This window comes from Acomys minous, assembly GCF_964271855.1.
Source record: "Acomys minous genome assembly, chromosome: 15".
NCBI lineage: Eukaryota > Metazoa > Chordata > Mammalia > Rodentia > Muridae > Acomys > Acomys minous.
Window position 1 is genome coordinate 12602440 of NC_140497.1, and position 12680 is coordinate 12615119.

A 12680-nucleotide genomic window follows, 5' to 3' on the forward strand; every position below is an offset into this window, starting at 1 on the left:
ACTGTGCCTAACTTTGTACTCCACATGGAATACCTGAGCGTACAGGCTGGCATGGCCTAGAGTTCATAGTTAATGTCATAACTAAAATTAAATATTTATATCCTCCCTTTCAACAATGGGTATTTGAAGTGGCTCACTGAGATTAGAGTTCAGGTATCATTAACTGGCACACGTCCCAGCTCCATCCAATGGAATGCTCTGTCCTGATGGGGGTGTCCTCAGTGTGATACAACCTAGCAGGACATAGGATGGTCAAAAGGACTGATCTGGGGCCAATGTGGCTGGGGAACTCAATTGCATTACTTTGTTTTATGTCGTTTCATTTTATTTTTAAAGAGTTCTATAAGGACAAGTGTGTCTATGAGCAGCTCTGAAACATCCAAGATGTTTAAACTATCATTTTGATAAAGCATAAAAAGAGGGTTCCAACTGGGCAGCAATGGCTCATGTCTTTAATCCCAGCACTCAAGAGGCAGAGGCAGGCTAATCTCTGAGTTCCAGGCCAGCCTGGTCTACAGCTCCAGTTCCAGGATAGCCAAGGCTACACAGAGAAACCCGGCCTGGGGAGGGGTGGGGATGACTTGTATTGTATTGTTAACTGTTGAGCTGATTTTCTCTCTCTTTCTCTAGACTCCATCACCCAACACCAGGTGTGTGACTTTAACAACTACCAATTACTACAATGAGACACAGCTGTGGAAGGAAGGCACCGGCTACAACTTAAGGCTCGATGACACATTACCTTGTGTGCTGTCGTTTTCATCATGGGGGGAGGGTGTGTGCATGTGAGTGTGTATGTGTGTCTGTGTGTGTGGTGCTAGAGATTAAATCCAGGGCTTGCTAAGCAAATGCTCTACCAGCTTTTATCTAAAAAAAACCTTTTATGTAACTTATTCATGACTCATATTGTATTTCAGAGAAGTCTTGGCCGACTCCAGTTGGGTTCTTTATAACAGTACTATTAATGATCATGATGAAAAGGTCACAGAACCTTTGTCTTCAAGATACTCTGCTCCCAATTATAGAATGGAAATTGATTTAAATGGCTCTAGTTCTAAACAGTCAGACAGTCCCCTGACTTCCCTGGCTTAGACTCTGAGGTCTTTATTAGCATGCTGTTTCTAAATGGGAAAGTCCACCATGCATTGTTCTTGTCACATTCACAGCTCAGAGCAGTTAAAGAAGGCAAGGTGTGAAAGCTTTGCACAGTGACAGCACCTGCCTTCTGAATGGCCACCATTCAGCCTTAACTGGCTCCCCTGAGGCTCCCTAAGGAAAGTTAAGCTACTGAGGCCAAATTATGTCAGGGTGTCCAACCTATGCCCCACATGTCACACATGTCCGTGGATACCAGTGAATGTGGCTAATACAATTATAAACTTACTTAAAAACTATTAATGAGATTTATTTGTGTGTGTTTGGGGTTTGTTTGTTTGTTTGTTTGTTTGAGGGAGGGGCTGAGAGGTAACTCAATTGCTCAGTTCCTTGAGTGAACTCTGCAGATGACCGTGCTGCACAGCAATGTGAAAAGGCTGGACATATTGTCGTCAGGTTGGTCACTCTTCAGTGTGTTGGCACAAGGTCTCTCAGACTGCCTGGAACTTGCAGACCTCCTGTCCAAGCATTGGGTTGTGTCCATGTGCCACTGCATGTCACACTGCTCAGTCACCTAACAGAGATACTGAGTCCCAGTGAGCCTGAAGGTGTCGCTGAACTCCTTGTTTTCTGTGTTATGATTGGCTGCTCTTATCAGCTGCTGTTTCCAGCTCAGTAAGTCTCAATTCCACTTCCAAAATCTTGTTGTTTCAGAGATAAGCAATTTAATTTTTCACTGTATAATTAATGTCATGTGTGTCAGTAGATAACTAATTCCTCATTATTGCCAAACAGTATTCTGTGGTGTGGTTGTTCTACAGTTCTGTCACTTATCTCCTGAAGGAAGGAAGGAAAGAAGGAAGGAAGGAAGGAAGGAAGGAAGGAAGGAAGGAAGGAAGGAGTAAAGTCCAATGGGAATGACCCCCTGAAATCTAGAGCAATTTATGGTGTCGTATTGTGCTGGATGATCCAGCAATCAAAGCTCCTAGGAAGGAGTAGATCAAACGAATGAGGGAGACCTCACTCACCCTTCTCCCCATCTTCTATAATCTAAGTCATTCTGTTTTTCCTCACAAATCCAAAGCTTGAAACCATCACTTCCAAAGTAATAGTGTTAGAATGTGAAGTTTTAGAGAGATGATCAGGTCATGGAGCCCCAATAAGAAGATGGGTGCCCTTATAAAAGAGACTCGGGGAGAGGTCTGTGCTTCTTCCACCACATGAGGACACCATCTAAGCACCAGGAAGCAGGCAGGCCTCACCAGACACTGAATCTGCTGATGCCTTGATCTTGGGCTTCTGGCATCTTCACAACAAACAGGATAGACTGGGACTCACCTTCTGAGGATACTGCCCCACGGGAAATGACTCTAGTTCCTCTTGTGACATGTGGACACCACCAGACTGAGATCATGGAATATTCTAGAATATCAGTCGGACTGGATTCTAGTCATTACTCAGTGTTTGGAATTCCCGCGGGGCAGGGAACTGATTTACCTTACCTTCTCCCAAGATTCTTGATGTAAGATGGGAGGATTGCCAGCCGCACATCTCATTGGGTGTGCAGAGATAGAAACCAGGATTGTCTTTCTTCTCGGGGTAGCAGAAAGTCAGGGGCTTATATTGACCAATTAAGAGACAAGAAGTGAGGAGGGACTGGGAAGACGGTTGAGAGGATGTCTCTGGCCGGTGGACTAGTGCTGCTGGGAAACAAGGATTTAGTGCAACCCAGAAGACCAAATCAACGTTCCCTTTACTTCATTTAGTCTGGAGACCCTTCTACCCAATGTCAGCAGTAATACCAGACATACTGGTCCGTACCAGATCCCTCCTCACATAGACCAGAGCAGGATCCCCAGGAAGGGTTTGTTTAAACCGTACCCTAGGGAACTCGTGCACTGTGGATTTGGAGTCTCCCGGTTCTGCTGGTCATTGGGAACGGGCCAGCACCCATTCTGCACCACACTAAGGCTGTGACAGGGACATAGCATTGTCCTGAGAAGCAAAGGAAGACAAGGACATTCATGTAGTGAGAATGAGCCAAAGGGTACAATGGGGAGCGTGTGTGAATCTCCGACTCTTATTCCCAGGTCCCCCCCCCCCCCCCCCCCGTTATCTTCAGCAGAGGGATGATCACGTGGACTACCCAGACAGGATGTTGTCTTTATTTTAAGTCCCAAGTACCTCTGCAAGTGAGGTACCACACTGTGGGGCTTCAGGACCAGGATGTGGCTGTCTTGACCAGTCCTTGATTCTACCTCCTGCACTGCTCCTAGTCTCCCCACATGAAAGCAGACGCTTGCTAAACAGCCATTTTGTAGGGCAGAGCCTGAGACTTCTGCCAAGTCATCTACTGTTCCTTCAACTGGTGAAATCGTCATCCATACCTGCCCTGATGTCTGACGGCCCAGGCCACAAGGCCAGGAGACACACACACCCCTCATGGGAAAGGGAGCCAAGGCTCGGAGGTCTGTGTTATTCTGACTTACATCCACCCCAAACAACTCATGGGTGTTCCCAGCACAGATTAGAAAACGTCTACTAAACTGCCCTGGGTCCAAACAACCGAGACAGTAGATAATATATTCAATTGCTGTGTGCTCAGCAATTATTTGATTTAATTAATATTAGGCTGCAAAGTCTATTTAGAGTTATCTGTGGTTACAACGTGTTTATGTTCTCTGCTCTCCAGACTGCTTTTTCTACTAATTTAAAGCTGTGAAGGTTTTGTGTGTGCCAACAAGACAGTATCTAGTTTTCTCCCTCTCCTATTTGAACTGTTAACTGAAAGACAGTAATTAAAATTATTGACCTGAAACTAAACAAGAGCACACACATATTCTACAGGCTAAACTAATATTTTATTTGGTATGAGTTCTCAGTCTAGGCGTTGCTATTTTCCCAAAGCCTTAAGACCTTCCAGGGGCGAAGCTCCACCTAGAATTCTAAGATACTGGCAGCTGTTGTGGCTTTATTAATCTGGTTTCAATTTTTTAAGCATTTGGATTCGCAGCTTATCTATGGGAACAAATGATTGTTCTATCTTGAAAAGTCCAGAGGGGAGATTTACTGAGAAAGTGAACTTCACATCCCCTTCTCTGGGCCAGCCAGTGTGATCCCAGCCAAAGCTAAGGAGAGAGGAATGGCGGGGAGGAACTCCCTTGTGGGCTGGGCCAGAACCCACAGGGGAGAGGCCAGGCCTCTATCAGTCAGTCAGCTGACTGGGCCAGGGAGAGCTAGAGAAGAGGAGGCTGCCAGACCCCAGGGCTCAACACCAAGAGCACCCCTATCAGCCAGATGGGGCGCTCAGCCAGCAGTGTGAAACCCAATCATTAAATTATTGAGAACCACTAGGGGAGGGAAGGGGACTCTCTGTCCTGAGAGTGTGAAGTTGCGGGTGGCAAGGGCAGGACAAGCATTCTGACTCAGGAGACCGCAAGCCTCATTCCAAAATCAAAAGGAGGATACTGTGTGGGACACGGCTGGTAGCACAGAAGGAGGTGGAAGGCCCAAGACAGATCTCCTCTCTCACAGTGACGAAAAGCTGTCTCATCGGCTCGTGGCCGCAGAGCCCAGAAGGGACGATACAGCAGCCTTCCACCATGATCAGATCTCACCGACGAATTTGAGTATTTTGAATTGTATCATTTTTCATGAGACATTCCACTGCAGCCCTTGCTGAAGGCTTATTGCACTCAGGGCCAACCATACAATATCCTCTGAACTCAAATTAGACCTTCACTCTTAACATCCCCACGGCCCATGTGTCCTTAACATTCACGTTCTTCGGAATACCTAAGTTTGGTTCACACCAAACAAAAATAGGAACCTACCAAGGCATTTACTAAGCAAGTATCGGTTACTGTGCCAAGCCACCAAGATCAGAAGTAGCTAGGACAACACTCCCCTCAGAGAGCTGATGGCCTCTGGCCACAGCACTGCCCATGGGGTAATGGCCTTGAAGGGGCTGAATTCCTCTAGATCCTGTGCAGCAAGTACAGCAAAGGCAAATGTTCTGTAGTGAAAGGGATAGGTTCAGAAAATGCTTCCAGTAGAGAAGAGCATCTGCTGGTGTTTAACAGAAGCATAGGGATGCAGAGGGACCAAGGAGATGCTGGGTACCAGGAGAAGTGGGGAGACAGTGGGCTTCGGCATGGCTAGAGGCTCAAAGAGCCTCAGAAAGATACCAGATGCCCCCATAGACTTCCTAGAGGAGTGTGAGGGCAGTGGGCTTGCTTTAGCATGGCTGGTGTGTCAAGAATGGACCTGTGATAAGGGAGGAAGCTGTTACAAGCTCATGGTCTACCACTGAGCTAGCCAGCCAGGCGCTACATATGAATGCCTTTAAAAGCAAAAAAAAAAATAACCATTAATGAATAAGGCAGGCATGGTGCCACCTATCTGTAACCTCGGTGCTTGGGAGGCTGGACAGAAGGACTGCCATCCGTGTGCGGTGAGCCTGGCATACAGAGTCTCAGTTTGGCCTGGGATACAGAGTAAGATACAGTCTCTGAAAGCCCAAGTTAATTAATAAGAGAAAGAAACATTGCAAAGATGTTAGAGAAAGCATTGACTATGGAAGACAGGCAGCCGAGATGAGCGCAAGAGTTCCTGGGGAAGCAAAGAAAAACAGAGTACTGGAAACTAGAGCTCAAGAACATTTTACTGAAATACCACAGATTTGAGACTCCACATTTTACAACTGTGTCACATGCCTGAGAATATCAACCCGAAACAATGAGATTACTAAGATTTAAAAAGAAGAAAACGAATCCCGGGCTGATGAGCTAGCTAGGGCTGCAGTAGCAAAGCATATTACTGATGGATTAAATAGCAATAGGAATTTCTTTTCTTGCAGTTGTAGAGCCTGGAAATCCAAAATTAAGTTCCCAGCAGGATATGGTTTCTGGTGAGCCTCTGCCCTAGGCTTGCGGGTGCTGTCTTTTCCCTGTGTCTGCATGCTGGTGTCCACCTCTTCTTATGAGGACACCAGTCACAGTGGACTAGGGACCCACTCTCCTGACCTTCTATATCCCTAATCACCACCTTAAAGCCTTGTCCCCAGGGTCAGTCGAGTTCAAAGCCGGAGCTTCAACACTGATTTTGGTGCATAACATTATGAACACATATATGTATCACAGATCAGTGAATAGGCATGCAATAAGCATAAATATATAGTAAGAAGTGTGTGACGTATATAAGAAAAAACTAAACTTTTATAACAATGTATGCCACAAGAAAGTGAAATAATGTATGTAAGATTTTGAAAACACATGACCTAAAATTTTATTTTTAAAAATAAATTTTAAGCAAACAGGTCATGGCACACTCTTAACAGAATGCCAGGACACAAAAACTGTCATTTCCATGGGCCTTCAAGAAAATGTCCACTGGGGAACAAAGTCAACAAAGCAAGGTGAGTAGGAGTCAACTGAGCCTGTAGTGGTTAGGTGTGTAAATGGACAGGTGGGGAGACGTAGGCAAACAGACATAACTGCAAGTGCTGAAAATAGAGCGGGTGGGAACTGGAAGCCCTGACAAACAGGACAACTACTTCAAAGTGGCATGAGGGAGAAAAGGAGACTAGGGGAATGTGGGAAAGAATGGTTTTCAGTGTTCATAATGGTAGCAATATTGTTGTGATTTTCCTTGAGTATTGTGCACATGTGGTGCTCATATTATATAAAGTGCACACAGCGTTGAGGGAATTCTTCATTATCTCCTCTATCTGAGAATTAGAGTCTCAAGTGTGGAGGAAAGAAAATCCCAATGTGATCAAGAAGGCAAGTTGTATAGACTCTAAACCAAACTCATGATACATTTATAATATATGTGTATAACGTATTACACTATATATAGCAAGAAATGTGTCACATCTAGCTTGTCCACACACTGAATATCCCGCGGTGCCCAAGTTGTAGTCACAACAAATAGAACGCCATCAGAGATGACTGGGTGATGTCTGAAGTCTGCACAGACCTGCTGGAAGAGGCTCCTACCAGGTGAGGTAGCGCTTGTGTGCTTCATAACTGCAGTGCTTCCCAGCTCCTTCCGACTGTGTGGAGCAATGGCATGATGAAGGGCCAATCACCAACAAGGGGTGGGGGACGCTCAGTGTCAGTGACTGCTGCAACAACAAGATGCAAGAGCCAGGCAGCATGAGGCCAAGAGTCCTGACAAAGGCCTTGAATCTTAGTAAGATCCCACTGGTGAGCTCAGCACCAGTGCCCCAGGAAACACAAGGAACCAACTGTGACTTTGATGAATATTTAAAACATCACCCAAATAATGGCACATCCTCCTAGGATTGAGAAATCATTATGCCATACCAAGCAAGATAGTAAAAAGTAATTTCATATATATGCTTTTGTCATATTACATATCATCAAAGACATAGTAAAAAAAAAAAACTGGATTCAGCTGATTACATTTCTTTCTTTCTTTCTTTCTTTTTTTTTTTTTTTTTTTGTTTTGGTTTTTTGTTTTCTGGTTTTCTTTTGGGGGACAAGGTTTCTCTGTGTAGCCTTGGCTGTCCTAGACTTGCTTTGTAGACCAGGCTGGCCTTGAACTCACAGTGATCTGCCTGCTTCTGCCTCCCGAGTGCTGGGATTAAAGGCATGCACCACCATAGCATGGAAACAGGGATAAAATAGATCTCTTTGGCGTACTAGGAAGTACTCACCGATCTGGAATTGTGAATTCAGTGGTAATAACTTCTTAACATGAGGTGAAATAGACAGTTTTAGATAAATTAAAAATGATTATTAACTATCACACACACACACATAAACACACAAACAAAGCTGTGTGAATCTGTGTAAGCATGCACAAGTGTCTGCCTGTGGTTGTGGAAGCCAGGTGTTGATTGACCTTGGGTGTCTTCTTCAGTTTCTCTCCACCTTATTTTGGAGACACAGCCTTTCATTGAACCTGGAGCTCACCAATTAGCCATTGTGACTATCCAGCAAGACCCTGGGCTCCCACCTGTCTCCGTCTTCCCAGTGTTGAGTCCCCCCCACACCATGTATAAACAAAGACTGTGAAGGAGATCTAAAGGAACCCAAAGAAATACGGCATATATCTTCAAAATCTGTAAAGCTAAATGAAGGAGGGGCTGGAGAGATGGCTCAGAGGTTAAGAGCAATGTCTGCTCTTCCAGAGGTCCTGAGTTCAATTCCCAGCAACCACATGGTGGCTCATAACCATCTGTAATGTGATCTGGTGTTCTCTTCTGGCAATCAGGGGTACATGTAGGTAGAGAATTGTATACATAATAAATAAATAAATAAATCTTTAAAACAAACAAACAAAAACTAAATGAAGGCAATGCAAAAGCAGACCAAAGGTTACTCAGCATAGTCTTGAAGCAAAGAAAGATGTGAGATTCGTTCAAGTTTTCCCTGTAGGCACGGGATATTGACTACAAGGAAGAGCAAGTGGCTGGTGGTGTGATAAACTCGGTTGAAAATAAAAAAAGATGATTCTTCAGACGTGTGTGTGTGTGTGTGTGTGTGTGTGTCTGTGTGTGTGTGTGTGTGTGTGTTATCTACAGTTTCCTTCAGCTCTTTCTTTGCTCTACTTTTGGCAAACATTTTGTTTTTACCTCCTGGATACTGAGCTTCACAAGAGGGTCCTATTTCTCTGGCTCCAGTGAGCAGCCACAAGGCGTCACCATGAATGCTGGAATCTTCTGGCCGGCTGGATGCTACAGTTGCTGACAGACCAGCACTAGACTCTCTGAGTAGAGCAATCTGGGGGGGGGAAAACCACTCATGTCTCACTAGTTAAAAAAATACCAATGGTCCCCAAATTATAGTGTGCTGTATGAGTTTATGAGGCTGGCATTTGGAAGCCTACAAGAACCCTGGCAAAGCTGGTATTTGCTTTCTGAAGTGACCATTATATAACTATTATCCATAGCATAATTGAGGTACAGTAAAGAATGCTCTAGAGTATTCACATTTTTAAAACATTTTCAGAACAGACCTAGACCACAGGGTGCTGGGCAATTCACCTAGACTTTAAGGTCTGTTCCCTCTATTTGCCAGATCACCAAGACTTTGTTGTGAACCAGCCCTGGCCTGAGTGGGGCTGCGAGCATGAGAAGACATGCTCTACAGTGTGGGTATGGTGTGGAGGGGAAGAGGCTCCAGGGCCCCCACCCAGGAAGCAGACCTTGTCAATGTCACACTATTCTAACATTTAAGGGGTTCAGGAAAAGGCCAAGGAACAAGGGAGCTGTCTGGCCTGAAGGGCAGCCAGCCAGCGGGCAGTTAAGGAGCCCCAGAGGGTCAGATGCTCTTATCTTGGAGAAGGAGGAGGAGGACAGATACAGGATGGGCCACTGGTGCTGGAGACCTGAAGAGTGTGAGGAGGTACTGGAAATTGCACCTGCTCCATCATTCACCGTCTACCCAGGGCTCAGATCTCTACTACAACATTCCATTCGGTTCAGTGCTCCCAGTGTCAAGGCAGTTCCTACTTTTGAGGCGACTAGAATGGCATAATTAGGAGAGAGGGGAGGACTAAGAAACAGAGTCAAGCCAGAGTGGCTGTGGAGAGAAGAAAAAGCCTAAGTAATGGATCTGGAGGGGAATCAGGCTCCCAAAGTGGCAAAGTAGTTCAGGATCCGATGCCTGGAGGACAGTGAGCAGGGTGTGGACAGGAAGGATGTCGGCTGAAGAGCCACAAGCTCTGGACCCACGTTTTCTCTACAACATCCAGGAAGCTCCTGTGGCGTTTGACATGCTAGATCGGAAGTGATGCAGTCTCCTTTTCTGCTGTACCATCCCCTCCACAGAGGTAGAGGGTGATCCTACGCATGCAAATTAAGCTGTCACTGGCTCTAGGGAGCTCTGCAACTGTGTCTAGAGAGATTAGCTGCCAGCACACAGTTTCCTCCATAGAAGGTGTCAGCCAATGCCCTCCACAGAGGCAAAGAGGGGGATCTGTCGGATGGTTGGTTGTGACAGTGGGCCCAAACATCCTGCACTGGGGTCGGCATTGTATGTGGCATTGAGACACTCAGGCTCTCACCCAATGTCAGAGCTGTAGAGAAACAGGGAAGACAAGCCTTCCGGCCACAGATGAGGACTGTAAGGGAGGTATGGCAGCCCTACTACAGCAGAGCTGCATTGGGAGCCAGTAAGAGTGCTTCAGTCTGTGCCCCTGTCTTCCCTAAATACCAAGTTATGTGACTATCTAGCATTGAGAACTATGTAAGCTACTTTTGCCCACCTTGCCAATCTCCGTGGAGTGTAAGGTAGTGGTAAGTGGCCACACATCACCCAGGAGGTTGGCTTCTTTTTAAATTTCAAAGCATAAGGGAGTAGCTGGAAGCCAACTGGAAGCATCTGTGTCTCCCGTGCAGCGTCTTTACCATCCACAGCTTGGCATCATCAATCTGTCAGAGGCATGAGAATGCTCCCTGCATCTGTGTTCCAAAAAGAAATGCAGAGAACCAATAGTCGGCCTTCCCTGGTTTCAGCTATCCACCGGCAGCCGTGATCTAAACATATTAAGGGAAAACTCAAGAAATAAACAACAGGTAAGCCTGAAATTGCATACCCTCCTAAGCAGAATGCCGAAATCTCCTGCCCATCAGTCACCCAGTAGCTCTCAAGTCTGAGGTCAGCTCCTGTGATACGATAGTGCTGTGTTCAAAGAACCCTCATACACTAGTCCAAGTAGCACTTGCCTTGTTCCACCTCATAGTGTAAGTTATTTCCTCCTCTCACGGCCTCACAAGAGGCGTGAACGCAGTATATAAACAAACTCAAAGAGGGGCTGGTGAGATGGCTCCATTTGTGAGGGTGCTTACTGCCTCGCCTGCTATCCTTCCCATCCGTGGGACCCACACAGTGAAAGGAGAGAACCAGCTCTCCACACTTGTTCTCCGGAGGCTGGACACATGACCCAGTGGCTCAGAGCACATGTTGCTCTGCACCCACATGGCGGCTCACAACTGTCTGTATCCCCAGTTTCAGAGGATGTGACACCCTCTTCTGGTTTCCGTGGGCACCAGGCACTCCCACGACACACATGAATACAAGCAGTGAAAAACTCATACACATAAGATAAAAACAGGGTTTTTAAAGAAAGTTGCTCTCTGACCTGCACACACGCACGCACAAATAAACATTTTCAAAATACTGAGATCACAAAACATACTGCATATTGTTATAATCCTATTTTATCATAAATCTCTTACTGTACCAGATTTACAGATAAGATGTTCTCATGGACTTAATAGATAGCCTATGACCATATAGTGGGGGAGGAGGCCCCCTCAGTCATAGACTTAAGGGAGAGCAATAGGGTGAAAGCAGGAGGGAGGGGGAATGGGTGGATACAAGTGAGGGGGAAACAATTGAGATGTAATCTGTATAAATTAAATAATAAAAAATATGTTCTCCTGGATGTATGTGTCCAATGAAAGACAGTGTGTGAAGGTTTCAGACTGTCTGTGGTATTATTGGTCATTGTAGGCTCTTGGACCAAATCCCTTTGTGATACAGAGAGAAAGAAGGGCCTCAGCGATGTGAGGAGCAGTTTTAGGCTCTTCTCTTTACTGTCTTCTTGGCCTTCCTTTTGAAGAAAGGTAGTATTTGCATCAAGAGCATCCAGCTATCAGAGAAAGGGCACAGCTTATGTGGAAATGTGGACTTCCCTTTTGTGTTAGGTCTCACATGAACTTTGACCTTTGAAGAGCCATCCAATGAAAAATGGCAATGCCAGCTTTGTGCCTCAAGTCCCCTCCTTAGTCTATGCAACTCTCCTCTTCCCACCTCCCCTGCTGCAGCACCGCCATGGTCGGCCTTAGGTCTGTTCCCTGCTCAGGCCAGTCGAGAGTGTACAGATCTGTTCCCAGGTCGGAGCTTCATTCCTTGGCCATCTTCTTCAGTGTTCTGAGGCAGTCCTTCACGGGAGGGTAGGCAGGTGGTTTTTTTTTGTTTTGTTTTGTTTTGTTTTTGCTTTTGTTTTTTGTTTCTGTTTTTTGTTTTGTTTTGTTTTTTGAAGATTAATAGCATAGATGGAAGGACTTTGGGGCTCCACAGCAAGGGAGTTCCCTAATCAACTGCTTGAGCCCACAGAGCTAGCACACAGGTCTGCTATTAGGGTTGATAACTTGCCCAAGATCACCCCCTTCTAAGTGACAGAGGTACATTCGGACTCGTGTACGATTCCAAAGTCCATGTTCTCTCCAGACATGCCTCCGAGTGGCTCTCCATAGACCAGTTCCTGCCACTCTTTAACGTTTTGCCTCCTGCCTCAATGCCCCATCCTCTATGAAACCAATCCATGAAACTGGTATTGCAGCCACACATCTTTCCCCTGCACCCTAGGGACATCTCTGTGACAGTCAGCATGTGCAGGAGAAAACGTGCCTTGGCACCAAAAAAGCACCCTTACAGATCCAAAATGTTCCAGCCCCAAGTGGTCACTGCATCTAGAATGCAATTTCCTTTTCAAAATACCTCCTGAAGTAGCTTGCCAGCAGGCAACAATTAAACCTTAGAAACTAATATAGACTCCGAGGGAGAAGGGAAGCCAAGCCCATTTAGCCCAACTCAATACATTTACTT

The 12680-nt window shown here is 45.8% G+C and overlaps 1 protein-coding gene across 2 annotated transcripts in view; it reads left to right on the forward strand.

The window, feature by feature from the left end:
- Positions 1–7777, forward strand: part of MCPH1 (microcephalin 1) — a 208454-nt gene extending 200677 nt beyond the window's left edge. For both annotated transcript variants that reach the window (XM_084759286.1, XM_084759289.1), the window contains one exon: positions 631–7777. In XM_084759286.1, coding sequence (XP_084615412.1) covers positions 631–686 — 56 coding nt within the window. In that variant the 3' untranslated portion in view covers positions 687–7777. The remainder of the gene's footprint in view (positions 1–630) is intronic.
- Positions 7778–12680: the final 4903 nt, after the last annotated feature.